This window comes from Phyllobates terribilis, unplaced genomic scaffold (genome assembly GCF_046119375.1).
Source record: "Phyllobates terribilis strain yellow unplaced genomic scaffold, ASM4611937v1 Scaffold_12__6_contigs__length_324123572, whole genome shotgun sequence".
Lineage (NCBI taxonomy): Eukaryota > Metazoa > Chordata > Amphibia > Anura > Dendrobatidae > Phyllobates > Phyllobates terribilis.
In genome coordinates this window covers 159,261,253-159,288,746 of record NW_027362772.1, presented here as the reverse complement: position 1 = coordinate 159,288,746, position 27,494 = coordinate 159,261,253, and the positions used below count along the sequence as shown (strand labels likewise).

The following is a 27,494-nucleotide window of genomic DNA, read 5'->3' as shown; positions in this document are numbered from 1 at the left end:
GATATGTTCTCAGCCTGGCCCGAGGCCTACCCGGTTGTGAACATGACTGCTAAAGTCACAGCCAAGAAACTGATCACCGAAATTGCCTGCAGATTTGGAGTTTCCCCAAGTCATAGAATCGGATCAAGGACCAGCTTTCACAGCAAATATCTACGAAGAACTCTGGAACATGTTGGGAACAGATTTGGGCCTCCACACTCCATACCATCCTGCCAGTTCAGGCAAAGTGGAGAGAATGAATTCCACACTCAAGACCCAGCTCTTGAAAATGACCTAAGATCATCCCCTCCCCTGGCCCGACCTACTCCCTATAGTATTGTATCATATCACACACACTCCTCAGGCCAAACATGGGCTGACTCCCTATAAAATTTTGTTTGGGACCCCACCCAAGATAGGAGAGATTAGGCCCCAAGAGCTGTCTGAAACACATGATAGAGTGGTAAAATTTGTGATTGCCTTGTCTAGAGAATTGACTAACACCCGCTCTCCAGTATTTTCTTCTCTCCCAGAATTTACAGGTGATGCAGTACATGATTTCATCCCAGGCGATCTAGTGTATGTGAAGAAGTTTGTCCGGAAAGACTGCCTCCAGCCGCGGTTCGAGGGACCGTACACTGTGCTTCTCACCACCCCGACGGCTCTGAAGCTTGAAGGCAAGAGCACCTGGATTCACGCCTCCCACTGCACGAGAGACAGAACGAGTCTATAAAAGATGACTACCTTCTTCTATATCCTTTCCATATGCTTACTGTCTGTCCCAGGGTGGACAGCTACCACACAGGGGTAGATACCTCCTTTTTCTCAAGTTGGTTGGGAGGGCTCAAGGGATTCCTCCAACAAGTTTGTCTAGTAATGGGAGGCCTACTAGTATTGGGCCTGGTGGTCCTGTGCTGCATAGTCCCCTTATATAGAGAAATATACTCCTTTGAACAAGCCTGACCAGACCCCCCCCATGATAAAGTCCAATTGAAAGATTCAGTTTAGGATCAGTTGGGAGAACTCCATGTGTCATTCAGGATAGGGCTCGATTGTCTGGGGGCGTCCCATAAGGGGGCAGCTTCTAAGATGATTGGGTGAAGAAATCCACCTCCCCTCTCCCCACACATGGACAGTCTCAAAGGCCCCGAAGCAAAGGAAAGCTTAGTGTTTAGGGGGGAATGTCGGGGTAAAAGAGAATATATATATTTGTAACTTTTATATTTTTTGTAATTTTTATACGCTTTTTTGCTAATGTACTAACCACCATTTTGTGTCATATAACAATAAGCTTTCCTTGCTACGTAATACTCAAATCGAAACTTAAACTAAGACAGTTCCAGTGTTGCCAAGACTTATTTCAGAGAAACGAAACAAGATTATAAGCTGACGGCTGCAATATCTGCCCAGAGACTGAGATAAGGAGATGTGGACCAATCAGGAGTGGCCAGACATTGGACTTTCATGGCTTACCCCGCTCCGGACAACCTCTTTCCCCTCCCATTATGTAGTGTATTTAGATTTGTGCATGTAAAAAATAAATTCAGAACATTGCTGAGAACGTTGTCTGTAGTAGCCTTCTGAGCATGCTCTGAGTTTGAACCAGCTTGTTGTCTGACTCATTCTTTGAATGGTTGACCCATGCTCATAGTTTGAATTTGGAGTGACTGGAGGACGAGTGGAATGTCATCACGACCCCCACAGTAATATTGCTTTACTCATCTAAGAGAAAAAAACTGTAAACTATATGTAATATGAGTATATAGCATTGCTGCATATACATATAATACACTACGCGCAGTACAGCTAGAGAGCAGTACACTACGCGCAGTACAGCTAGAGAGCAGTACACTACGCGCAGTACAGCTAGAGAGCAGTACACTACGCGCAGTACAGCTAGAGAGCAGTACACTACGCGCAGTACAGCTAGAGAGCAGTACACTACGCGCAGTACAGCTAGAGAGCAGTACACTACGCGCAGTACAGCTAGAGAGCAGTACACTACGCGCAGTACAGCTAGAGAGCAGTACACTACGCGCAGTACAGCTAGAGAGCAGTACACTACGCGCAGTACAGCTAGAGAGCAGTACACTACGCGCAGTACAGCTAGAGAGCAGTACACTACATGCAGTACAGCTAGAGAGCAGTACACTACATGCAGTACAGCTAGAGAGCAGTACACTACATGCAGTACAGCTAGAGAGCAGTACAGCTAGAGAGCAGTACAGCTAGAGAGCAGTACAGCTAGAGAGCAGTACAGCTAGAGAGCAGTACAGCTAGAGAGCAGTACAGCTAGAGAGCAGTACATGCAGTACAGCTAGAGAGCAGTACATGCAGTACAGCTAGAGAGCAGTACATGCAGTACAGCTAGAGAGCAGTACATGCAGTACAGCTAGAGAGCAGTACATGCAGTACAGCTAGAGAGCAGTACATGCAGTACAGCTAGAGAGCAGTACAGTACATGCGGTGAAAGTAGAAAGCAGTAGAGTACATGTAGTCCAGGTAGAGAGCAGTACTGTACAGGTAGAGAGCAGTACAGTGCATGCAGTACAGGTAGAGAGCAGTACAGAACATGCAGTCCAGGTAGAGAGCAGTATAGTATATGTAGTACTGGTAGAAAGCAGCACAGTACAGGTAGAGAGCAGTACAGTGCATGCGGTACAAGTATTAGGCTGTACAGTGCATGCAGTACAGGTAGAGAGCAGTACAGTACATGTAGTACTTTAGGACAAGGCTGCTCTCGTCACGTCAGCCCCTCCATCTAATTTGCAGCAACTTTGACCAAAAGATATTCTGTCCCCACTGGCCAATATTCCTACCAAATGGCTACAACATATAGTGGACTCTATGCCACAATGAACTCTTGTGGTTCTGAAGGCCAAAGGAGGTCCCAATGCTCTACTAGAAGGGCGTCACTAATAAAGTGGCCATTCAGTGTGTGTTCACTTTTTTTGGAGACTAATAACCATGTAACGATTGAACTAGTTCAGTCCTTCAGGACACAACGTTTTTCACTTATAATACACTTTATAGTCCAGATCCCATTATTGGCAGATTAAGGAATTTTTATCTCTCCAAAATGTGAACAAAAAGGTATTACACCGCATATCATGGAAATCTCAACAATGCACTCCGATTCAGACCAAAATTGTGGTACCTGGTAAAAGTCGAGAGCCGGAAGAGGGAACTTTTCACTTGGTATAACCACCGCAGCGTTTCCCCGAACTATTGCTGGGGCAAAGAGGCTCACAAAACTGAGGAGAGGGTTTTCATCAGGGCAAGCGATGCCCACGACTCCTACAGGTTCTCGTATAAGAACAGTCGCTCCATAAAGTAACGTTTCCTTAAAGAGAAAAAAGAATCAAAAGCTTCAACAAACCCAATTACGTATGAGCCTACAGATCCTAAATCTGCAAGCATGATCCCTAAATATAGATTTCAGGGTCCTGAAGAATATCATACAATGGTTTGTGGAAAGATGATGCAGAAGATAGGCAAACCAAGAGTTGGGTAGGTCAAGTTACAACCTCTCCAATCAAGTTTTCTTGAGAAACAAAGCGCCACCATTGTTGTCTCCTTACTTTTGGTGGACAAGTCTTGGAACATACTAATTGCCTGACCATAGCTATGTTATGAGTACAGCTTTACTCTGGTCAGGTCTTCTTCTAAGGTCACCAGGTGGAAACCGTATGTGTTCTCACCACTGAGCACATTCATGGCAGATTACAAAAAAAAGAACCACATGATTTCATGGACTGGTGCATCTTACCTGTACAGTGCCACCATATTTATCACAATACGCTCCCCAGTAGAAGAGTCGTTGGATGCTCAGGTCCACCTCTTGTAAAGCCTTCTCCTTACAGTGTCCAGTCAAGGTACTAAGTCTTTGAGCTACCTCTTCCCTCCGCAGCTCAAGATTTTCAGCCATATAGTACACAATCTGGGCTCGATTATGTGCGGCCCTTTTGCCCCACCTGTAAATTTTAAGAATAAAAGGAATTTTAAGGCTAGAACTTAAATGGTAACTGAGCAAAATTGTATGGAAGGACAGGAGAATACCTTGTCCTATACCCTAATATTTCTGATCTATGCATAGAAATTTACAGTCTGTTGAGGGTTGTAGTCATAATATTCCTAATAACACAAATGGTAAAGTTTCCAAAGTCAAGGTCAGTCGGCTGAACCTAAAGCTAGCAGAATTTTGTTGTGCATTGGTATGAAATGGTCATATGCTGCCACTGAGAGAAGGGAGCAAAAAAGATCTCTGTTAAACGGAAAGCCTGTCCAAATCTAATGAGAGGAAGCCACCATACACATTAGACTAAAGTCAATATCGACAAGTTCTGCCGATAGTCTAAGGTGAATGGACAACTAGTGGTCGGAGAAGATGTAGATCTGGCAGGTCCGATTTTGGACTGCCGATCGGTTTGTTCTCATGTAGATAAGCAGTCACCTGAGACGACTGTCGGTGGCTTTCTCAGAGAATACAGGAGCACATGGTGAAGCGAGCGCTCCTATGTATGGGAGAAATGGCCAAGATGGTTGTTGGCCGAACAATTAGCCGAATCACCAGTCGACCAAGAGTGATCTAATGTCTATGGCCGGCTAAAGACTAGCTGTAATTTTGTTTTCTGATAACCTCATAGGTAGTAAACAAAATGTGAAGATTCCTGCTGTTGGAAAGGCAGAGATGGGTCATGGTGTTGTAGGACCATGTCTTAAAAGAAGACCCATCTGCTTTTCTGACATGTAGGCTTCAGTAAATTCTTGTATTCCCTATTATATCCTAGCTCTAGAGATCTTTTTTTTTTTTACTCAACCGGTTTGTCCTTTATTATATACCATCTTCATAATAAAGTATTCATGATAAAAACGATAAAATTAGTGGATGGAAAAGCCCCTTGAAGAAGCCATGGCGAAACGTGCGACTCAAGGCTGCAGTACCATAGGACATTCTGTACTAGGCACTTACTTTTGGCTTTAGTCATTATGTCATTTACTAGCGATATAAATGTGGCGCCCCTGAGGGTTCGACCGCCACAGGAATGCTGCACTTCTTTAATGGAGTGTGGTGTTCCTCCTCTGAGGTAAGGCCAGTGTGATGGTAGTGATCCAGCCTCTTGCATCCAACACCACATTTCTCCACCAGAGGGAGCTAGTATGCACTAGGTGCTGCTCCCCTGGTTACAGGGAAGCCTGGGGAACACAAAGTGGTAGGAACCAGTTAGTGGGTGTGGGTGGAGGAACAGTTAGTTAGTGACATTTCTAATTTGATATTTAAAAGAATGCCATCTTTGATCTTGGTTCTTTGTTGGCTCGTCTTTTGCTGGTCCTGATGGTTGTGTGTGGACCTGTCCTTCTAAGTGGTCGTACTGTGCTGTCAAAATACTGTGTGTAAAGTGACTTCCCTCCGGGAGCGCAGATCCTGTGTGGGCCTGCACCGGCATGGGACACAGCCCTAGTACCCCGATCTATGGGACGAGAGGGAGGTTGCAGACAAGGAATGTCTCAACCCGGCCAAGGACCAGGATCAAGAAGGCCCGGGAGCTTTAGAGTGTGGCTCCCTAGCAAATGGGTCCCGGGGAGGATGCAGACGGAGCGGAGCACGCCACTTGTCCTCTTCTACCTGATCTATTCAGAGGGATTCCGGCTGCAAGAGGGGTACCGGCCCCCGACACCCGACCTTGTACTCTACGTCCAGGACGGGAAAGCCCGGTTAGGCCCTGAGGATCCCGCTGGGCCTCTGATGGAGAGGAATTGCCACCCGAGCCCTACACCTGGGAGGAGCTCAGAGGGAGACCCGGCCTATCTACACACTCACAGACGGGAAGGGGTAAAGTCTGTAGTGCAGGAACACTCTGGTGTAGGGTCGCTACCAAACACTGGACTTCCTCGGAGGTAGTCGGACCCCCGTCCCTGGTGGCCGCAGGACTCCGCGAGGAGCAGGGAGAAGCCTTGCGCTGCTTATGAGAACTGTGAGTAAAGCCTTGGAAATTCATCCCTTTGGCCTCCGGACTGTTCATTACACGCCATACCACGCGACACGGTGCCCGCACTCCCACACTACTACCCCCCTGTATCCCGCCTTGCCTGCCCTGAGGCCACGCTCCGCCTGTGGGGAGCAGCGAGAACTTTAGCCGCCATGACATCGGGCCTCAGCAGACTGCTAGAGGCGCTTCACCAGACACCACAGGTGGCGTAGTCGACAATTACCACTCAACCCGGAAAGCCCTAACATAATCTTCAATGTGACAGCCCTGGGCACGGAACGGGTCAAGGCCACGACTGCATCCCCCTTCTCAACATCTGACCCAGCTCCGAATACCCCATCTTCCCAGGGCAGGGCTTGCGAGCGTCACATAAGCATTTTAGGTTATTGACCATTACCATCTGCTTCATACTGTGAATAACGGGCATGAATGGTATTGAACTATAGGACTTTATGCACTTATTGTGAACCTGGGGCACATTGCAATTAACTAGTGATGTGCTAGATTAGATATTTACCACTGTTATCTATCTCAATCCAAGTCTGTCCCGTCTATATTGCGTTTACACTAAGTCTATAGGTGGTGGCCGGTTTCCTAAGCAAGGAGCGCAGCGCTTGCAAGCTCTGTTCTCCAGTTTGCAAATTCTGCTCTGAAGCTCTGACTATCGCTGGATCTGGATAGTTTCTGTGCTCCTCAGAAACTGCAGAGGCAAAGCCATCTGTGCAGCATCGGAGAGAGAAAACAGTTTGGACCAGAAGCAGAAAGCATACTGCTGGTCCAAAAGGTCAATGCACAGGAGCGCATTGCTCCCGACAAGCAGGAAGTGGGTGGCTGGGGAGCGGTGCGCTTCTGATGATTGTTGATAGGAACAACCCTTTAAAAAAAAAAATCTAAATTTCTTATAAACATGTAGTGCCTTTAAATGGACCAAACTACTATTAAATATCTTGTTATCCAACCGACCATTATAATTATGCTTCACTTCTAGCTTTCTATGCCATTCCTTCCCTCTCGGTTTGGAAAGGAAGGGAAAAGGTTTCTAAGGCCTACATCCTTCCTAAGGTATTATACGTAATAATCATGGTTCTTACAAAGATTCTCAAATCTTTTAAGTCTGTCAGCAAAATACTTTGTGTGTGGCAAGGTATACGCCTTAGAGTACCCTACTGCTTAATATCTAGATCCAAAAACGGTCAGGTGGTCTGGGTCATGAAACTTACTATCTAAAGCTGGCGATGGAATCAAATGGCCTACCAAGCGAGTAGTCCCCAAAACAAAAATTAATGAACTTCAACTGTTACGTGACTGCGGAGTCCGGTTAATATGGGTTGGTCATAACCACAATTTAAGAGAAAAAGACACTCTAAAGAAATTTAAAGAGGATCTGTCAACAGGACAAAATCGGACAGTTTTTTTTATCTTATTTTATTCCTACTGCTCCCCTGATTATTCAATTCTTTTCTAATTTGCCATATGTTTCCAGAGATGTTGCATTTTTTTTTTTTATTTAGTTCTAATTTTATGGATTAAAAAAAGCGTAGTTCACAGGATCCTCGGGGGCATTTCTTTAGGCTAATTACCCTGTAAGTCACACCCCCTTGTAAAAAAAAACAAAAACATAAAAGCCCATATCTCTGGAACGGTATGGGGGATTTTAAAAAGACAAAAAAACAGAATACTCAGGAGAATAGCGGGGAAAACATAAGACCTAAAATTACCCACTTTTGCCCTGATGACAAGTCCTCTTTAAAGTCTCAGCTTTCTTTCCTCTGTCTCCGGCCAGCATGATTCCTTTTATATGCTCTTCCTCACTTTCAAGATAGCTATGGTATATGGCCTTCACTTGGTAATGCCACCATTCTTCAAGTCTTGCCCGAAAAGAAATCTTTTTTGACTCTGCCAATTAGAAACCTAGCTATTTTTTCACTACAAACTCATAAATCCTAAAACTGTGAATCATTTTTAGAAAACTGTAACCCAGAGAAGAATCCTCCAATTTGGCTTGAATCCATGCTAAAAATGTCAAAATCAACTCCTAAACTACTCTACGGTGTATAGGAAATTAACTTCTCCCTTCCAGCTAATGAAGCCTTCCTTTCTCCTTTTTTGGGAGAAGGAATAGCATATTTCTTTTTTCAAGACAGATGCTAATCTAATTCATTGCTATTCACATGCATTTTCCATATTTGTCTTGCTCCAAGAGAATATAGACAAGTTACTTTCTAGGTGGTCAAGGACCTCAAGATATTTCTTGGATAATCTGTGGTTGGAGGTGCACAACTCAACTGGGCTCAGTGTCCCATATTTTGGGGTTTTGTCAGGATTTATTCCCCTTTGGAAATATGTACAATCTCATTTGAGCCAATTAGATGCATTCACAACAGATGGATGGAGTCTTGATCTTCAGACCTTCACCTCCCTCTGAGCATGAATGGATACCTCTCTTCACCGGCAAAAAATTTCCGTACCAGTCATTCAAGAATGGCAGTAGAAGACCTTCAGATTTATCATATGGAAGCTTCCATTTGGGAGAACCTTAAACAAACTTTTGGGCTTCGGGTTCAAAATGAACCCAAATACAGAACTCACCCCATAACCACTCCCGCAATTTTTCCTAATGGTTAGCAATCACACAATCTTCCACTTCGCCTTTAAGTGGCCATTAAGGTAACCCTACCACCATACTCAACCCCTTCCAGCCTTAATCAATTTTATGACCGAACGATCCCAGAAATGAATAGCTTTGATGGTAAAGAATCCTGTCTTCTCTTTCTCCAGACGGAGAGAGTGCCCCCTTTGTCCATTGAGGAAGTTTTACATGAAACAGCTTTTGAGCATTCACAATAGCTTAGGAAAGTATTCACCCTCCTTGGCATTTTTCATGTTTTGCTACGTCACAACCTGGCATTTCAGTTTTTTTTAGGGTTTGAATCAGTTCGGGTAAAGAACATGCCTGCAACTGTGAACATTTGATTTTCTTTTTATTGAGAAGCAAACAACAAATAGGACAAAATAACGGAGAACTTCAGTGTGCATAACTCTTTAACCCCCTAAAGTCAGTACTTTATAGAACCTACTTTTACGGCAATTACAGCTGGAAGTCGATTTGGATAAGTCTTCATGAGCTTTCCTCATGTTGTCACTGGGATTTTTGCTCATTCCTCAAAGCAAAACTGCTCCAGCTCCTTCAAGTTAGATGGTTTCTTCTGGTGAACAGCAATCTTCAAGTCTGACCACGGATTCTCAATTGGATTAAGGTCTGGGCTTGGACTAGGCCACTCCAAAACATTTACCCGTTTCCCCTTAAAAGGGGATGCTTTGGATCATTGTCTTGTTGGAAGGTGAACCTCCGTCGCAGTCTCAAATCACTAACAGACTGAAACAGGTTTTGCTCAAGAATATCCCTGTATTTCGCACCACCCATCTTCTCCTCGATTCGGACCAATTTTCCTTGTCCCTGATGCCAAAAATCATCCCCACAGCATTATGCCAAAAATCATCCCCACCATGTTTCACTGTGGGGATGGTGTTTTTGGGATGATGAGCTGTGTTGATTTTGCGCCAGACATATTGATTACCTTGGTGACCAAAAAGATACATTTTGGTCTCACCTGACCACAGCACTTTCCTCCACACATTTGAGGTGTCTCCCACATGTCTTTTGGCAAACTCAAAACGAGTCTTACAATTTTTATGTGAAAGTAAAGGCCTTATTCTGCCCCCTTTTCAATAAAGACCACCTCTATGGAGTGTACGGCTTATTGTGGTCATATGGACAGATAGTCCAGTCTCTGCTTGAGAACTCTTCAGCTCCTTCAGGGTTACCTTTGGTCTCTGTGCTACCTCTCTGATTAATGCCCTCCTAACCTGGGCTGAGACTTTTGGTGGCCGGTCCTCTCTTGGTAGGTTTGTTCTGGTACCATGTTCTTTCCATTTGATGATAATGGATTTGATGGTGTTCCAGGGGATCATCAGAGTTTGGGATATTTTTTTTTTTAGAGTCCAACCCTGACTTGTTCTTCTCAAAACTTTGTCCCTGACTTGTTTGGAGATCTCCTTTGTCTTCATGGTGTTGTTTGGAGATCTCCTTGGTCTTCATGATGCTGTTTGGTTAGTGGTGCCTCTTGTTAATGCTGTTGCAGCCTCAGTGGCCTTTCAGAAAAGGTAAAGTGTGTATACTGACAGACATGTGACACTTAGACTGCACACAGGTGGATGTCCTGTCACTAAGCATGTCACCTATGAAGGTAATTGAATGCACCAGAAATTTTTAGGGGCTTGATAGCAAAAAAGAGGGTGAATACATATGTACATGCTAATTTTTAGTTATTTGATCCCATGAATTAAATTTATGCCTATATTTTTCTCACTTCACTAACTTAGAATGTATGTATGTATTTGTCCAATTAATCATATCCCTTAGACGTCTCTTCTCAAGACTAAATATATGTATATCTTTTAGCCTTTTCTCATAACTAAGATCTTCCAAGCCTCTTATCAGTTTTGTCAATCTGTCATCAGATGAAGGTGGCTGTGTCCACCGAAACGCGTTGTGTGTATTAATAAATCAGTCCTTTTAATAATTTTGCCCTGTTATTGGCGCTCTGGTACCGCTATTCATATTCACCGATTGTCCTTTTCCCCCTGTTGGGGTGCGGTAGAGCTGCCTTTAATCTATTGTTCTTTCACCTGTGGGAGCAATTTAATTAGAATTACTACCCTGGTTTTCCAAGCTGCGCTGCCCTAACCCCTCCGGAACGCTGCCGGGGGTGTTGGTGAAGCTGGGCGTCCATCTCGGCGTTACATGCTACTAACCTGACCACGTGATCCACCACCGAGAGATCAGGATCTGTGAACGCCGCTGGAAATAGATGACAGCCACCAACAGAGCGGAGCTTGTGGAGCTTTACACTGGGGTTGTGCAGAGGTGCACAACTTCATAAGATTAGTAGCCATCCCCACACCCCTCTAACAACTGCAATATTGAGTCACCCATTGCGCCTTGTTCTCTCCTCTCTTTACATCTTATCAGTTTTGTGACTCTTCTTTGTACCTTTTCTGAACGGTACCCAAAGTGGAACTGCATATTCCAAGTATTACGTCCCCGTCCCGTGACTACATGCCTCTTAATAGATGACAATATCCTGTTGGCCTTAGAAACTACCAATTATTACATGCTGTTATTTTCTCAGTGGTCTACCAGTACACCCAGATCCCTCTCCACAAGTGACTCTCCTAGTTATACTTCATCTAAAACATATGATGCCCACATATTACAGGTGCATAGCTTTACATTTGTCCACATTAAATCTCATTAAACATTCAGTTTCTCCAAGGGATTTATCTTCTTCCAAAACATATCTATACTAGCTATTGAACCCGTTCTACACCCAGATGGCGAGCATTTTTATTGGTATATGGTCCCCTATCCTGGTATATGCTACCCAATCCTTGTCCCCTATCCTGGTATATGCTCCCCCCCCCCATCCTGGTCTATGCTTCCCCCCATCCTGATCTCCCATCCTGGTATATGCTTCCTCCCATCCTGGTATATGCTTCCCCCCATCCTGGTCCCCCATCCTGATATATGCTCCCTCCACCCCACCCTGGCACCCTATCCTGGTATATGCTCCAAAATCCTGCTCCCCCATCCTGGTCCATGCTCCCCCACCCCATCCTGGTATATGCTTCCCCCCCCCCCCCCCCCCATCCTGGTCCCCCATTCTGGTATATGGTCCCCAATCCTGATATATGCTCCCCAATCCTGCTCCCTTATCCTGGTATATGCTCCCCAATCCTGGTTCCCCATCCTGGTATATGATTCCCAATCCTGGTCCCCCATCCTGGTAAATGCTTCCCCCATCCTGGTCCCCGCTCCCCTTCCATCCATCAATTAAAAAAACAAATAAAAAACACTCCTTTGGGTAATATGTTGTTAGAAATGTTAAAGCCTGAAGGGCCGCTCACACTTTATTGAGCACGTGCGCATAGGGCGATCTTCGGCGCAATTTTGAAGACAAATTTACAGCGTCTTCAACAAAATGCCACCGGATAGCACGGTATGCACACGTGCAGATTCCGACACCATTTTATTTTTATTATCTACGCTATGCGCAGATTCTGACGCCACGCTCCTCCTCCGGCCTCTCTGAAGATCACGGTATGTCCCCACTGGTACCGGAGACTGCGGCATGGGGTCAGGGCCTACACATAGCGCTATCTCCAGCATCATCCTCCTCCCTGTTTGGGATGTGTCTTTCTGTCTGGCCACACTGTTGCAGACGCAGTCTATAGAGGCTTCGGACAGAAGGACACATCCCTGCTTATATTATAGACTACACTGTGTTCCAAATTATGCAGATAATATTTTCTCAGATTTTCCCAAATTACCTATATGAATTGCAGTCATTGTAATTTTCCAGTCAAATAACTATGAGTACAATTGAAAGGTTTTTGTACAAACTGCCTATGATAACAGTATATTTTTAAAAAAATAAAAAACTCAAACTGCACTCAAAATGCATGTTCCAAATTATTATGCACAGCAGAGTTTTCAACCTTTTCATTTTAATAAAGAACAAAAAATGGTCATTTTTGAAATTATAAGCATTAGCAGGTTATTACAAACTGAAATCAAACAGTTTTCAACTCAAAACTTTATTCTAGGTGATGTTACATTTGCACATAGGACCCCTTGTTCGAAAGGAGCTTCTGAACTCTCTCGTCCATTGAATTTGTCAGGTTTTGGATGGTTTCTGCTTTAATTATTTTGCATAAAGGACAGAATACCCTGCCAGAGCTGTTGCTTAGATGTGAACTGCCTCCTGCCATCATAGACACTCCTTCTGATGATGCTCCAGAGGTTCACAATGGGGTTGAGGTCAGGGGAGCATGGGTGCCACACCATAAGTTTGTCCCCTTTTATGCCCATAGCAGCCAGAGATGCAGATGTGTTATGTGCAGCATGAGACGGGGCATTATGCATGAAATGATCTCGATGATCCAGATGGATGGAATGGAGGATGGCTGGTTGATGGACACCCCATGCAAACACGGCTACAGAGAGGTCTTAAATCTCCATCCCCTGCGCATTTGGAAGAGACCTAGATAGAACTCACTCTTTCCCCCAAACCAGGAATTTTTATAAACGCCATAAAACCTCAGCCCAGAACAAGCATTATAGTCTAAACTGGAAATCCCCTCCAAAATCCTATTGTCTAACTGTACAAACTTTTAATGTTGATTTTAATAATGCACATGACTGTCACAAACACAGGGACCACATTTTTGAGATGTTCACCATTTTCCAATTGTGATGGTGTGGTTTTCGTGGCTGGGAGACCACCAGGAACCTGGGAAATGGGTTCTGAGCGTCATAGAGATATCATATTTGATATCCATCTTCATGAATATTGGTGACGGCAAACATGATGTCTCCATCTTGGACGTGGGACACCCCCATACCAAGATATGAAATCTGAAGGATTGTTATGTCTTATGCAGCTGGGTGGGTTCACAAAACCGAGCCCTCGTGTGAGGTAAACAAGATGGGTGTCTCCTAGAGTTTTGGCCCCTTACTAAAAACCAGAACGGCCATTTTACTTCGTTCTTACCCCGGGACATCAGACGCATGCACTCCTCGCTGCGCGGAAGAATCACATTTAATTTCTGGGGAGCCGTCCCCCCACAGAATAGGAGACCATAACCTCGTGGCACAGGTTTTGCTATTATTTACCCCTTTTATTTTAAGAACTGTTTTATGAATATATGCAAATATTTTATAATATCTTGTATATCATTTGTAAACACTGCCCACTTTCAGGAGTAAATCATTATTATTTACCAGCTTCATTCTTCTTGTCCTATGTCGAGTAAACACATTCCTCACCCGCTAATTCACGTTACCTAACGGGTACCCGATCCATAAGTGATCGGTGGTGGCAATATACCAGCATTTATGTGATATTGTGGTTTGAGGGTGGCTGGACGGAGGTATATATACGTTCCTGGAAGGAACTGGTGGTATATATACGTCCTGTCACATCACGTGCCACAATAGTCGACATAAATTAGAGCAGCTGCACCCGTGCTTATCCTCGGTCAATACAGTGTTTGACCAGCAGGATAAGGGGGCGCCAGAGGGCTGCAAGGTCTGACCAAGTGTTTTTCGTGACAGAGCAACTGATGTATGCGCCATGATTATTGCCTGGGTAACCTAATTAAAGACAGCTGGCAACAGTATATTTAAAGTCACATGAACGGAAGCTAGGTACGCCCCCTTTTGGAAGAAGCCCAAGGCGAAACGGCGGTGTCGGGGTAAAGACCAGCACCACCACCCACTCTCTGATATTATACACTTGTAAGTAGACCTTTATATTAGTACCCATATAGATGTATATGTAGGAAATACTAAGTAAAGACCCCAGTGTGACTATAGGATCATTGATTTATCCTTTATGTTGAAAAGGAGTTCAGCATTAGCACTTTTATCAACGTATGGAACCATTAATTGTCATTTGTATATAGGGGTATAAAAGAGGTATTTAAAAACTGCATTTGCACTTTGTTTCCAAAGTTGGGGCTGCTGTACCCGAGGACGACAATTTTTCTGGTGATTTGGAGAGGGTTTGGACCAGTGAACGCCTGAATCTTAAAGAGGCTAACTGGAGATCAAAAAGGTATTTTGACAAAAAAAAAGAAAAAAGGAGTCCTTGTTTGCTGTTGGGGACATGGTTTGGTTGTCCTCTAGGAATCTTCATTTGAAAATTCCTTCTAAAAAGCTGGGGCCTAAATTTGTGGGTCCTTTCAAAGTGCTTCAGATTGTCAACTCGGCAGCGGTGAGGTTGGGCATTCCCTTGTCCTGGAGGATTAATTCTGTATTTCATGTGTCGTTACTTAAGAAGGCCGACACGCCTGATAAGCAGGTGAAGCCTACTGTTCCTCCTGTGAATTTGAGATTTTTCGCATTTTGGATTCCAGGTATCAGAGGGAGATTACAGTAGCTTGTGTCCTGGAGAGGTTTCGGCCGCGAGGGTAATTCCTGGGTGAAGGCCGAGGATGTCTCGGCCTCAAGGCTAATTAAGGCTTTTCACAGGAGATTTCCTGGTAAGGCTCGGCCTAGAGGATCGGGAGGATCCTCGTAAAAGGGGAGATACTGTTCGAATCTATGTTGTTTTACTTTTCGGCCATCTTTTTGTGGTTTGCTGGCTTCTAGTCTTTTCCTCTGGTGCTGGGTGTCTTGGTCACGTGATCTCACTCTTTATTACTCAGCACCTGTCTCCCATTCCCCGCTGGACATCAGTGTTGTTTCGCTTGTGCTCTGGCTAAGTTGCCTTGTTAGTTCTTTGGGCTTAGGACAATTGATATCCTGGGACTTCTTGTTCCACCAGTTTTGTTTCCTTTTAACTTTGTTTCTGCAACTTACTTTTCTTTGAGGAGGTCTCCTGTTTTTGCTTCCAGTCCTTAGATCTTTTAGGGACACCCTTTCCCTTTCCTTCTGGTCTTCATTTAAGTTCAGTGCAGGAGTGTCAGTGGGGCTATTCACAAGGAATAGGGCACCCACCCCAGGTAGGGTTTAAGCTTAGTCTCAGTGCAGGGACAGCTTTTCCCTCCTATTGCTTAGTTCTAAGTTGCAGAACATAACACTGAGAATACAGGAGGGTGTACTCACTCACGCTGAGTGCTGTATTTATAACGTACTGAGAATACAGGGGGGTGTACTCACACTGAGCGCTGTATATATAAGGTACTGAGAATACAGGAGGGTGTACTCGCGCTGTATATATCATACTGAGAATACAGGGGGTGTACTCACTTACGCTAAACGCTGTATATATAACATTGAGAATATGGGGGGGGTGTACTCACTTACGCTGAGTGCTGTATATGTAACGTGCTGAGAATACAGGGGTGTACTCACGCTGTATGTATAAGGTACTGAGATACAGGGGGTGTACTATATATATATATATATATATATATATATATATATATATATATATATATATATATATATATATATATATATATATACACATACATATATATATTATACATATTATACACACACATTATATATATCTATATCTCATATTGAGAATACAGGGGGGTGTACTCATTTACGCTGAGCGCTGTATGTATACTGTACTGAGAATACAGGGGGTGTACTCACTTACGCTGAGCGCTGTATGTATAAAACTATAAGTGCACATCCTGCATTCCTGGAGGAGCCAGAAGACTTTGGGATGTGATTTAAGTAGTTGAGCAAACACTTAAGATAAACTCAACTACATATTTTTTTCAGAGTAGAATTTTTGTCTGTGTTTTGAAAAAAAAAAATGTACATATGTTGCATCATCTGCCTCTTGCACAAAGATTGTGTTGGATAAATAGATTGCTTTATCCATTTAAACCTCTTCATCTTAATAGACTTGGGGATTTTTGTAATCCATCTACATCAATGCCTGGCTGATTGTATTTTCTGGCACTGGAGACCACGAGAAAAAAAATAAATCAATAGATCATTAAATATTCCTGTCCAAACAGAATGAGGTCTGACTGTTGGTTTGTGAAACTGGCCATAGATTAATTAAATGTGCACTTGACGGTGTCTTCTAAAGGTCTCAAGTTTCAGAAACAGACAAGATAAGTCAAAGTAGTGAGGCCGGACTGTGTCTGGCTTCTAAAACCCCCTCGATTACATAGTAGGATTGCATGGTTGCCATTCAAATCGATGGCAGTCTACGTAATAAATGTGAGGTTCAGTGTCCCCCTAAATCGGTGATCATTTAGGGCCCCGGGTCAGCCGATAAAAATATACACCTTAGATCTGTGGGACTGCAGATATCTTGGCCGTCTCTCCCACACACAAGAGGAGTGCTCAGTCTGGGTTTAGTCAATGCCAGGAGAACGTTACCCACCTGACTGCATTGTGCCAGCTGTACAGATGGTGGAGGAGGATAATGCTATGGGCTTGTTCCTCAGGGGTTGGCCTTGGCTCTTTATTACCAGTGATGGGACAATTGTAGCTTCCAGGTTTGTGAGAACAGGTTGAGGAAGACCCTTTTCTGTTCCCTATGACTGTGTCCAGTGAACAAGGTCCATACAGACATGGTTGGGTGGGACTTTGGTGGGAAGAACATGAGCCTGGACCTCAACCCTATCCTAGAATGAAGACTGTGAGCCTGCCCTCCCCCCAACATCAATGTCTGACCTCAAAAATGTTCTTCTGCATGGATGAGCAAAAAGTCCCCTAGATACCCTCAAAATCTTGTATAAACTCTTCCCAGAAGAGCGAGAGCTGTTAGATCTCCAGAGAGGCCCACTCCATATTAATGCCTACGGATGTAGAATGGTGGGGTCAGGAAAGTTACTGCAGTTGTAATGTTGAGGGGGCACATACTCTTTCCACATTTTATATATCTAGGTTTGTAAATCTCTTTCATCGTAAGTCCGACTTACCCAGGAGCAGCTTTGTGAGCTGCTTCCACTGCGTTGCGCACATCTTTCCTGTTGCCATCAGCTACATACGCCATGACAGAGCTATCAGATCCAAGGATGGGTCGGGAGTACATACTGTCTGGACGTTTTTGGGAGCCTCCATAATACAGCTTGTAGGTTCGATCAACACTGAAGGCAAACAAAAAAATAAAATAAACAATTTGCATAAAAAAAAAATAGAAATTTTGAAGCTTTCACACTGGGCATCGGGGCTTTTTTATACTCATACTTTGTTGTTTCAGGAAACAACACATGTACATAGCCACAATGGTCAAACCCTGACCCAATCTTTTATATTGAAGCACCTAATGAATATGTGCAAAGGTCATTATGAAGGAAGAAAAAGCAGGGTGAACTGTAACATCGCCGATCGTGATTGTTAAATCCTGTGTTATCAGCTATGTATTGTCTCTCATGATAAGGAAACCGCTGAAAACTCTTACAGAATGGACAGAAAGTAGGAGTCTAAAAATGACCCAGTGTGAAAACTAAGTGAACTAAATTTTTTTTTCTTTTTGAATTTTTTTTTTTAAATAAAGAATGTAATATGAAAAAAAAACACATTGCTGTTTTTTAATATACAAAAACCTGCTCATAAACCATACATGTATGGCATTTTCTGATGAATCGCTTACAATTAAAACGTAACTTATTTTAAATTTTATTTCATAAATCAATAGTGTACATGAAAATAAGTAACTTTGTAATATATCTTATGAGAGAGATCCGCTTCTTTTTTCGCCAGGACGGATCGATCATTCTCAATTCATGGGTAAAATCTGTGTTCATTGAAGATAGAGTTTTATATTATTGAGACAAAAGATGACAGTTGGTGCAGGTAAGACTATGCGGAGTGGAGGAAGGAAGAAGAGGGTTAGAGGCGGACCTCCACCCTCTAATCCCTCCCCTGTTTACATAGAATCTCATCAGCACCAACTGTCATCTCTATCAATAAAATAAAAATCTGCCTTTGCTAAATACAGATTTTACCAGTGAATCGAGAATTTTGAAAATTAATGATTAGTTCAGGAGGGGAAAGAAGCAGATTTCTCTGATAAGATACACTGTGTGTTCCCAAAAATAAGCCATAGCATTATTTTACAGGATTTTTGGAGAATGCTTGAAATATAAGCTCTACTCCAAATATAAGCCCTTGCTACAGCAGGACTGATGTTTGGGGGAGAGTGGTTAAACTGGTCAATTGCCCAGGGCCCACGCTCATTTAGGGGCCCCGGCATTTCTGTTCCAAGGTTAAAACTGCTTAAGAACCTGTGGTGACAACACCATCATGCGACAATGATGTCACCAAAAGTCCTTTAACTGCAGGAGCCTAGAGGAGACAGGCTGGTGTGCAGGGCCAAAGTTAAGGGGGAAGGTGGGCATAATGGGAAATTTCTCAGAACCCACACTCTTAGCATTTCTATTCTGAGGTTAAGACTACCTAAAGACATGTGTATGTGCAGCGTGTGCGTATACACACACACGTGTATGTGCAGCGTGTGCGTATACACACACACACGTGTATGTGCAGCGTGTGCGTATACACACACGTGTATGTGCAGCGTGTGCGTATACACACACGTGTATGTGCAGCGTGTGCGTATACACACACGTGTATGTGCAACGTGTGCGTATACACACACGTGTATGTGCAGCGTGTGTGTGCGCGTATACACACACGTGTATGTGCAGCGTGTGTGTATACACACACGTGTATGTGCAGCGTGTGTGTGTATACACACGTGTATGTGCAGCGTGTGTGTGTATACACATGTGTATGTGCAGTGTGTGTGTATACACATGTGTATGTGCAGTGTGTGTGTATACACACATGTGTATGTGCAGTGTGTGTGTATACACATGTGTATGTGCAGTGTGTGTGTATACACATGTGTATGTGCAGTGTGTGTGTATACACGTGTATGTGCAGTGTGTGTGTATACACATGTGTATGTGCAGCGTGTGCGTATACACATGTGTATGTGCAGCGTGTGTGTGTATACACATGTGTATGTGCAGCGTGTGTGTGTATACACATGTGTATGTGCAGCGTGTGTGTATACACATGTGTATGTGCAACGTGTGTGTATACACATGTGTATGTGCAGCGTGTGTGTATACACATGTGTATGTGCAGCGTGTGTGTATACACATGTGTATGTGCAGCGTGTGTGTATACACATGTGTATGTGCAGCGTGTGTGTATACACATGTGTATGTGCAGCGTGTGTGTATACACATGTACTGTTACATTTGTAATTCTGCTTAATATGGTTTCACATATATCTTGCATTGGTGACCTGTGTTCACGTTTCAGTGGTGAAAGCAAAACTAAAGTTTTTGATGCAGCTTCTATCCTACAAAAAAAAACAAAAAACACGCCTAGTGTGAACATTGACTTAGTTTGAAAAGTCATTCTGTGCTGATATAGTCCCTTTAAACGCATGAAAAAATTGACAGCTGAGTATTACCATCTGTGTACCAACAATATAGGACACAGACCAATCAGCGCTGCCAGTTAATGGGACATAACCCTTTACCCAAAGGGGTTGGTAACACCCAGTTTTCCACTGGCTCACACATTTCCAGGAGGACTAGCAGAGGAATGCATAAAGAAGAATTCTAAGTATCTACTAAACCAGACATGTTAGGAGTGCTCCTCTGTAAGACAGGACCTCGCTTTTATTATATGTACGAGGTATAAAAGGTCAAGATTACTGGTATTTGTCCAAAATTAGGAACAAAGGCCATGTGGTTCTACAGAACTCCCACACTACACAATTGTGCTGGGTGTTTTCTCCACTATGTCACATATCAAAAATACATCATAGATCAGTGATTTTCCACACAAAACATAGAAACCTGTGAGCACAAGAGACCGGGCAATAATATATTCATTAATTATATAAAATATCATGTAATTCTGTGACCCTTTAACAAAAACTTTTGGTGTGAATTAAGACTTTAACCCCTCAAAAAGGCCCTGTAACTTGCCATAAATATATATATATTTTTTTTACCCGGTGTGAATGCCTCTGTTCTCCTGAATCCTGCGTGGTTTTTAATTTTTTCCTGCGCCTCTCCGTTCCCGAGATACAGTCTCATCAATTTTAATCCAGTTTTGTTAGCCAAATGGGTGTATGCTTCAAAGAAAACTCCCATGAGGATGAGTTGATGACTCCGCCCACGAGGATCGCAAGACCAGATATGAGGCCATATCTCGGCAACAGAGTGGCGCAGGCATAAAAGAAAAATTATGCCGGATTCAGGAGAAAAGCAGCGTTTACACCAGGTACAAAAATACATATTTATAACAAGGGACAGGTCCTCCGCTCTATTCTTTAGCTGTGGGACAGTCAGAAAGAGAGAGGAGCGCTGAGCTCAATCATTTTAGGATCTTAAAAGATGAGGGACCAGAAAAAGGTTCTGATATTTATCGCTCGGCATTACAGAATGGTCACAGGGGTGGGGATGACGAAAAAAAAAAAAATAACATTTTTGATTTTTGTCTGAGCTTTGCGAATAAGTGATTACATTGTTGCTATGGTTGTGGGGAAGGAAAATCAGCATCTGTCATTAGCTGACTGGGAAGATGTTCAGAAAAATGGCTAAAACAAACAGAAATAATCCCTGGTATTCTATAATGGCATTTTTCTTTAATTGCTTTTATTTTTGTCACAATGCCAAACTATTTGCACTAAAATCAAATGTTAGGGAAAGGGTTGGGCGACACAACCTAAAAAGAAAAATCTTAAATTATTGTGACCCTTATGGTCGCATGTGAACAAGAGAGATTTCCTGATGATTTTATTCCTGTAGACTGAAAGTTGCTGTTTTTGCAGCAGAAATGGGTCAAAAATGTTCTTAAAGCCCCATTCACATGTATTATACTGTGATTTGCAGTGTGGAATCTGTGTCACAAATCCTGTCTCAACGCAACCTAAGGGTGACCGAAATAAGAGACAAGTTCACAAAGCTGTAATACAGGTATATCTGTGCCCCTATAGTCTAAATATAGGTGCAAAAATATATCCCTATATGTAAAACTGGATTTAGGGCTTGTCCACACACAGCAGTTTTTTTTCATTTATTTATATATGCAGGAAAAAAAATGCAGTGTTTTACAGCAAAATGAACCGCACATTTTTTTCCTTGTCCAGTTTTTTTTCTCTGCATATAAAAAAAAAAAGCATAACTGGAAAAGGAAAAAAAAAGTGCTGTTCATTTTTGCTGTTGCTGTAAAATACTGTGTTTTTTTCCTGAATATAAAAAAAGCATCAGTATTATACAGCAACAGCAAAAATGAACAGCACTTTTCCTTTGTTCAGTTAATGCTTCTTTTTTTTTTTCTTTCAAACGTAACATCAATTCTTTCATGCGCTGTTCATTTTTTGCTGTTGCTGTAAAATACTGCGTTTTTTCCTGCATCTAAACAAAACAGCAGTATTTTACACCAACAGCAAAAATGAACAGCACATTTTTTTTTTCTTTGTCCAGTTATGCTGTTTTTTTTTCAAACGCAACATCAATTCTTTCAGCGTTCTTACTGCAGTTTTTTTTCTCCCATTGAGATCAAAATGGCTTAATTCCAAAAAAAGCACCCAAAAAAAAAAAAATATCACAAAGAATAGGAAGAATTTATCATAGGGTGTTCCAGTCATAGCCTGTGCTCTACATTCAGAAAACAAAATAAAAACAATGTGCTTTGGTTGCGTTTTTTTCTTCATGAAAAACGGAGTGTTGACAGGAAAAATGAGGGGTTTTTTTCATGTATTTTTAGGTTTATTTTTTTAAATCTAATTAATCTTTAAAAAAAAAAAAAAAAAAAAAGAAGATGCAAAAAAAATTGACAAGGTGCATTTTGTGGGGAAAAAAACACTGGTAAAAAAAAAATGCAAAGAAAAATTGTAAAAAATGCAACGCATGTCCTGAATTTGGATGCTACTGTAAAATGCTGTTAAAAAAAAAAATGTTGCAAGAAAGATAAGTGCGATCAATCCTTTACTCTGATCTTTCCTTTCTCAGTAGAGAGGAGCAGAACAAGACGTCTTTGGACTGTATTCAGCTCTCCTCTATTTTCTGGTTGTCAGGGACGCTGCATTTGTTGCCCGGCTGTAGTAAGCAGTGCTCAGTACAGTCTGCAGGGATGTATTATGTATACTGTTTAATCTCACAGAGTTGGTGCACAGTTTGGTGGCGTTCAGGTTTATACTGCGGCAGGGGCTTGCCACCCCATCTGATAGCAGCATGATGTAGGGGCAGAGACCCTGATTCCAGCGATGTTTCACTTATTGTGCTGCTTGCTGTCATTTTGATACAATCACTGTTATCTGATGCAGATCTAGCAGTGTTCGGGAATGCTGGGGAATGCTGAGCTACGTACAACCCAACCCACACCACTGATTGGCAACTATCTGCCTTTGCACAGTGTACACAGCAAGCAGCCCAGTAAGTGACAGATCACTGGAATCATGATCTCTGCCCCTACATCATGGTGCTCTCAGATTGGATGGCAAAAACCTGGTGACAGATTCCCTTAGCGTTTTTTTGATCGTAGAGCGCAAAATCCATCCAACCATGTCAAGATGACCTTCAGGGCCCAGCATCCTTATCCACCCATCTTTCCCATACAAGGTTTTAATTGCAAGCTGAACCTGGTTTCCTTTTCACTCCCCATTTACATTAGGCTGTTCTGGCATATGGAGAGGCAAGACATATTAAAAGGTCACCTTGACGTGGTCGGAGGCTTTTACGTTTGCAGCAATCTTGGACTTCATGTATTCATTAGTCGCAGCGTGCTGACGCGTAGTGTATGTATATGTTCATGTATTGGCCACATAGCGTGTTTGATTTAAAACTAAAGGTATTTTTTCTTTTTTGTGTTAAGCAAACAGGTTATCTGCACCCCTCCTCCCCCCAAAAAAACGCTGAAAAAAAAAGTTAAAATGACCTAAGAAAACAGGTTTTGGCAGCAGGGAAAAAAACGCAGTGAAAATGTTGCATGTGAACATAGACTGAGGAAGTAAAAAAAAAAAAAAAAAAAAAAAAGGAAGATGTATAAGGAAATACAAATGGGGAGAAAAAACAGAGGAGACGATCAAAAGACAGGAGGTGGCGGGTCCTCCAGATCTGGGTATCAAGGACCCTGTAGAGCACAATGCCTGGTGCTTTAATTTGGAGTGAAGGAGTCATTAAACATTATATAGAACATGGAGGTAGGATCCAGCTGTTGTAATATCCCTCCGAAACATGTGCAGGATTTACAGCTGGCAGGGACCGAGATCACAGCTGACCTACATCATTTCTAGGGAAAGAGGACCCCTGCCTGAGGGAGGACACACTGTACTTTAGGCGTCTGCAGCTGTCAGTTTAAGAGCAGCTTCCGTCTTATGGATTGCATGTAAGGAACAAGATGTGACCCGTGATCTCAAGCAGGGGTCCACTGTCAATCTCAGCTAAGATCACTGACAGCCTCCAGTTCACATTTAGAATAAACACCCATGTAGCAGAGTTGAGTTTCTTATGATATTGCACACACTTCATGCTTTGCTCAAATATCTGCGGCATTTACTTGCTAATCGCATTTTCCTGTCTGAATGGAAATTATTTCCAACCCGAACTGACTTTCTGTTTAGTTTTCAGCCAATCTGAATCTACAAAGCTGCAGTGTAAAGCATAGGGGATAAGACCGAATGGTGTTCTGAGCCTCTAAATACAGACACAACGAAGCTAAATATGTTTTTAATGAGAAATATGTATAATGTAATTAGTTGTTACCTTTAGTTAATACAATTGCAAGTTTGCAGTCTGATTTTTTCCTTATGGGAGTTTCTCTCCCAGTAATATAGGCTGGGTGTGAGCTCTGTGTGTGTTCTAGGTGCTGCTGTCTCAACTTGCTTTCATGTTTTAGCACAGATTCTATCTTGTACTTATTTCCTCTCCACCTGTTTTCCGCCTTGCCTATAGTCTGTATTCTCTTCTCTCTATAAGACTTTAGATGCTTTCTCCTTTATCCACTGCAGATCTGTGTACACCCCCTTCCCTCCAGCTATCACGAACACTGAAAAATCGCAACTTTTCAGCCTGATTCAAGTTTTAGATTTTTGCCTTGTGGGAATTTCTCGCTCAGTATTACAGGCTGGATATAAGCGCTCTGTGAATTCTAGGTGCTGCTGTCTATGCTCGCCATCATGTTTTAGCACAGCTTCTATCCTGTACTTATTTCCTCTACACCTACTTTCCTCCTTTGTCTACAGTCTGTCTTCTCTGCCCTCCATAAGACTTTAGATGCTTTCTCCTTTATCCACTACAGATCTGGTGCTATCTTTAACACTGAAAAGCAAGGTGAGAGTAGAAAAAAGACAATCGGAACAAAAAGCTCTGATGGATTGGTGTCAGTTTTGCAAAAGCACTGAACTAGTCAAAGAACTTGCACTCTGCAGCATCAAAATGGTAGAAAAACTTCCATGAAGACTATTTGGAAAGTTGTTTAACTTCACATTTGAAAAGCAAATGAACAAAAAAATAAATGCAAAAACCAAGCTTTGCCCACAGATACCATGCTTTGCCATTTACCTACCTACCTTGGAATTTGGGAATCCTGAACCTGAATGACGGAGGCGCTAACGTTTTTTTGACCAGGAATTGGGGGAACGTCAACCCCATAAGTAACAGCAAATGTTTTGTAGTTCACATCACCTGGGTTTGGCTTGGCTTTGCTTTCCCAAGACGGTCGTACATATTCATACAGCCCCTGAAAATAAAGGATCAACTCATCTTTGCAACAGGTTGTAAAGTGAAGCTCTATTATTGTAAAAAAAAAAAAAAAAAAAAAAAAAAAAAAAACAGTTCTACAACTGCACTTGGATTAAAATGCATCAACAGCAGACCCTGATCCTTTGCACACGCTCATTAGATGCTTTGATACAATAGATAGGCTTGTCATTGATTATTGCTGCTAATGTACATGTGTTGTTTCCTGATACAACAGGAAGATAAGAGTCAAAAAAAAAGCCCCGGTGGTCAGTGTGAGAATTGCAAGATTTTTTTTTAATTTTTAATGAAGATTGTGATATGGGAAAAAAAATCTGTCATAAAAATATGGTGTCCTATGTAAGGGTGGTATATTAGAATGACGAATTCTCTGGGGCTATTATACTTCTCGCCCCCAATAATATTGTGTCACTTGGGTAAAGCTGCAACGAAGAACGAAAGAGGAGCTACTATTAAGTTATCAGCTTGACAAGTGATGGCATCGCCTGATGGTGTCCGACCTCTGGGGCTGCCGTATGATAGCGCCCTAGCACTTGGCTGTGTCCAACTGATCCCAATCACTTGGATAATGTCACACTCGAGTGGGTGGCAGAAAATCTACCCTGTCCCTGTTAATTTTTATTTATTTTACAAAATATTGGATTACTCCCCCGAGGGACTTGAACACATTATCCTTTGATTACATAGATAATACCCTGCACTACTTATGAAGTACGGAGCATTATCTACACTGCCAGTGGATCCAATGAAGTGACTGAAGGAGAGATCTCCCTCTGTTGCACTCCTAACATGCAGGGATCTTTATTGAACATGGCATGTAAGGGGTTAATGGAGACGCAGCAAACACTGACAGCCCTCAATCACCTATGCAATATCTTTAGACAGTGCCCTCTGATCACCATCCCAGGGTGAATAAACACTGCCTCTCAAAGCATAATGGAAAGTGGCACGTCCATTAGGACGTGATGTAAAGTGGATAAGTAAAGGCATAACTTAAAGGGGTATTTCTATCACCAAGATCCTATCCCAGTATGTAGTAGGTGTAATAATAACAGCAGATAACTCCAATTAGAAATATACTATAGTTCTTCTGATTCACTAGGTCACTTACCCCATGTGCAGGGCATTGCAGTAGCTTAGGTATCCATGGTTAGGACCACTCATATAGTGATAGTTAGTTGTTAGTGGTCGTAACTATGGATACGTAAGCTACTGCAATGCCCTGCACATGGGGTAAGCGACAAAAGGAATCAGAAGAACTATACTATATTTCTAACTGGGAGGTATTTGTCAATATTATTGTTATTGCACCTTCTACACATTGGGATAGGATCTTGGAGATGCTTAGTTAAATGAAAATAGCCCTTTAAAAAAGTATTAGTTCTGCTATATGATATAATTCAAGGAAGTCTCCCCTTTACCTCTTTTCCACCATCTCGGCCAAATCCACTTTCTTTATAGCCACCAAACCCAGCGGCCGCATCAAACATATTATGTCCGTTCACCCACACAGTGCCGGCCTTGATGCTGGAAAAAAAACAAAAACATAAAATACGTAAAAATAAAAACTTTTGTAAAAAGTGTCAACTTAGACTGGACAGTCTTAAAATTTGTTCAAAGTTTGTTCAGGTGTTCAAATTCTGTTTTGAAATTGCCCATTCTAAATTTGAGCCAAAATTTGACATTTTGGCAAAGACGTTGAGGAATTTATCAATGATATGGTATAAGATTGTATGAGAGGCAGAAACACTAAGTGAGCCACGGACTTCAATACTATGTGGAGAGGCGCTGCCACAAGAGGTGACTGGTATCGGCTCACTCTCCTCTCTTTTTGAATAAATGTATGGGGGACTCAGGACAGCCCGTCATTGGCTCACCAAACATTTGGCCCATCGTGATCTAAGGTGTATGGGCAATTTCATGGGGTTCTCCGGTTAAGACAAGGTGATAACTTGCTTATAAAACAAGGGGATACTTGGTGTTTATAAAGAAAAACAAAAGGAAACAAGAGAAGGGGAAAAGGGTAAAAAAAATGGGGTAAATCCAGAATTACTCACCTCAATGCCACTTCCAAGGCGAGAGGTAGGTTATCAGTCCACACGCTTGCTGCCAATCCATATGGGGTGTTGTTCCCCAGGGAAATGGCTTCTTTAGCTGTGCGGAAGGACATGGCAACCAAGACTGGTCCGAAAATCTAGTAAAAAAAAACAACAACACAAAAACAACATCAGGAGGCCTGAGATGGATGGATGG

General features: G+C 42.5%; 1 protein-coding gene across 1 annotated transcript in view; it reads right to left on the bottom strand.

Moving 5' to 3' along the window:
• The window catches only part of ALDH16A1 (aldehyde dehydrogenase 16 family member A1), an 86,805-nt gene that overhangs the window by 12,933 nt on the left and 46,378 nt on the right, over nucleotides 1-27,494 (bottom strand). The window contains exons 10-15 of the mRNA XM_073656454.1: nucleotides 27,299-27,435; nucleotides 26,663-26,768; nucleotides 25,052-25,221; nucleotides 17,430-17,597; nucleotides 3,749-3,953; nucleotides 3,137-3,322 (exon numbers count right to left, since the gene is read on the bottom strand). Coding sequence (XP_073512555.1) covers nucleotides 3,137-3,322; nucleotides 3,749-3,953; nucleotides 17,430-17,597; nucleotides 25,052-25,221; nucleotides 26,663-26,768; nucleotides 27,299-27,435 — 972 coding nt within the window. The remainder of the gene's footprint in view (nucleotides 1-3,136; nucleotides 3,323-3,748; nucleotides 3,954-17,429; nucleotides 17,598-25,051; nucleotides 25,222-26,662; nucleotides 26,769-27,298; nucleotides 27,436-27,494) is intronic.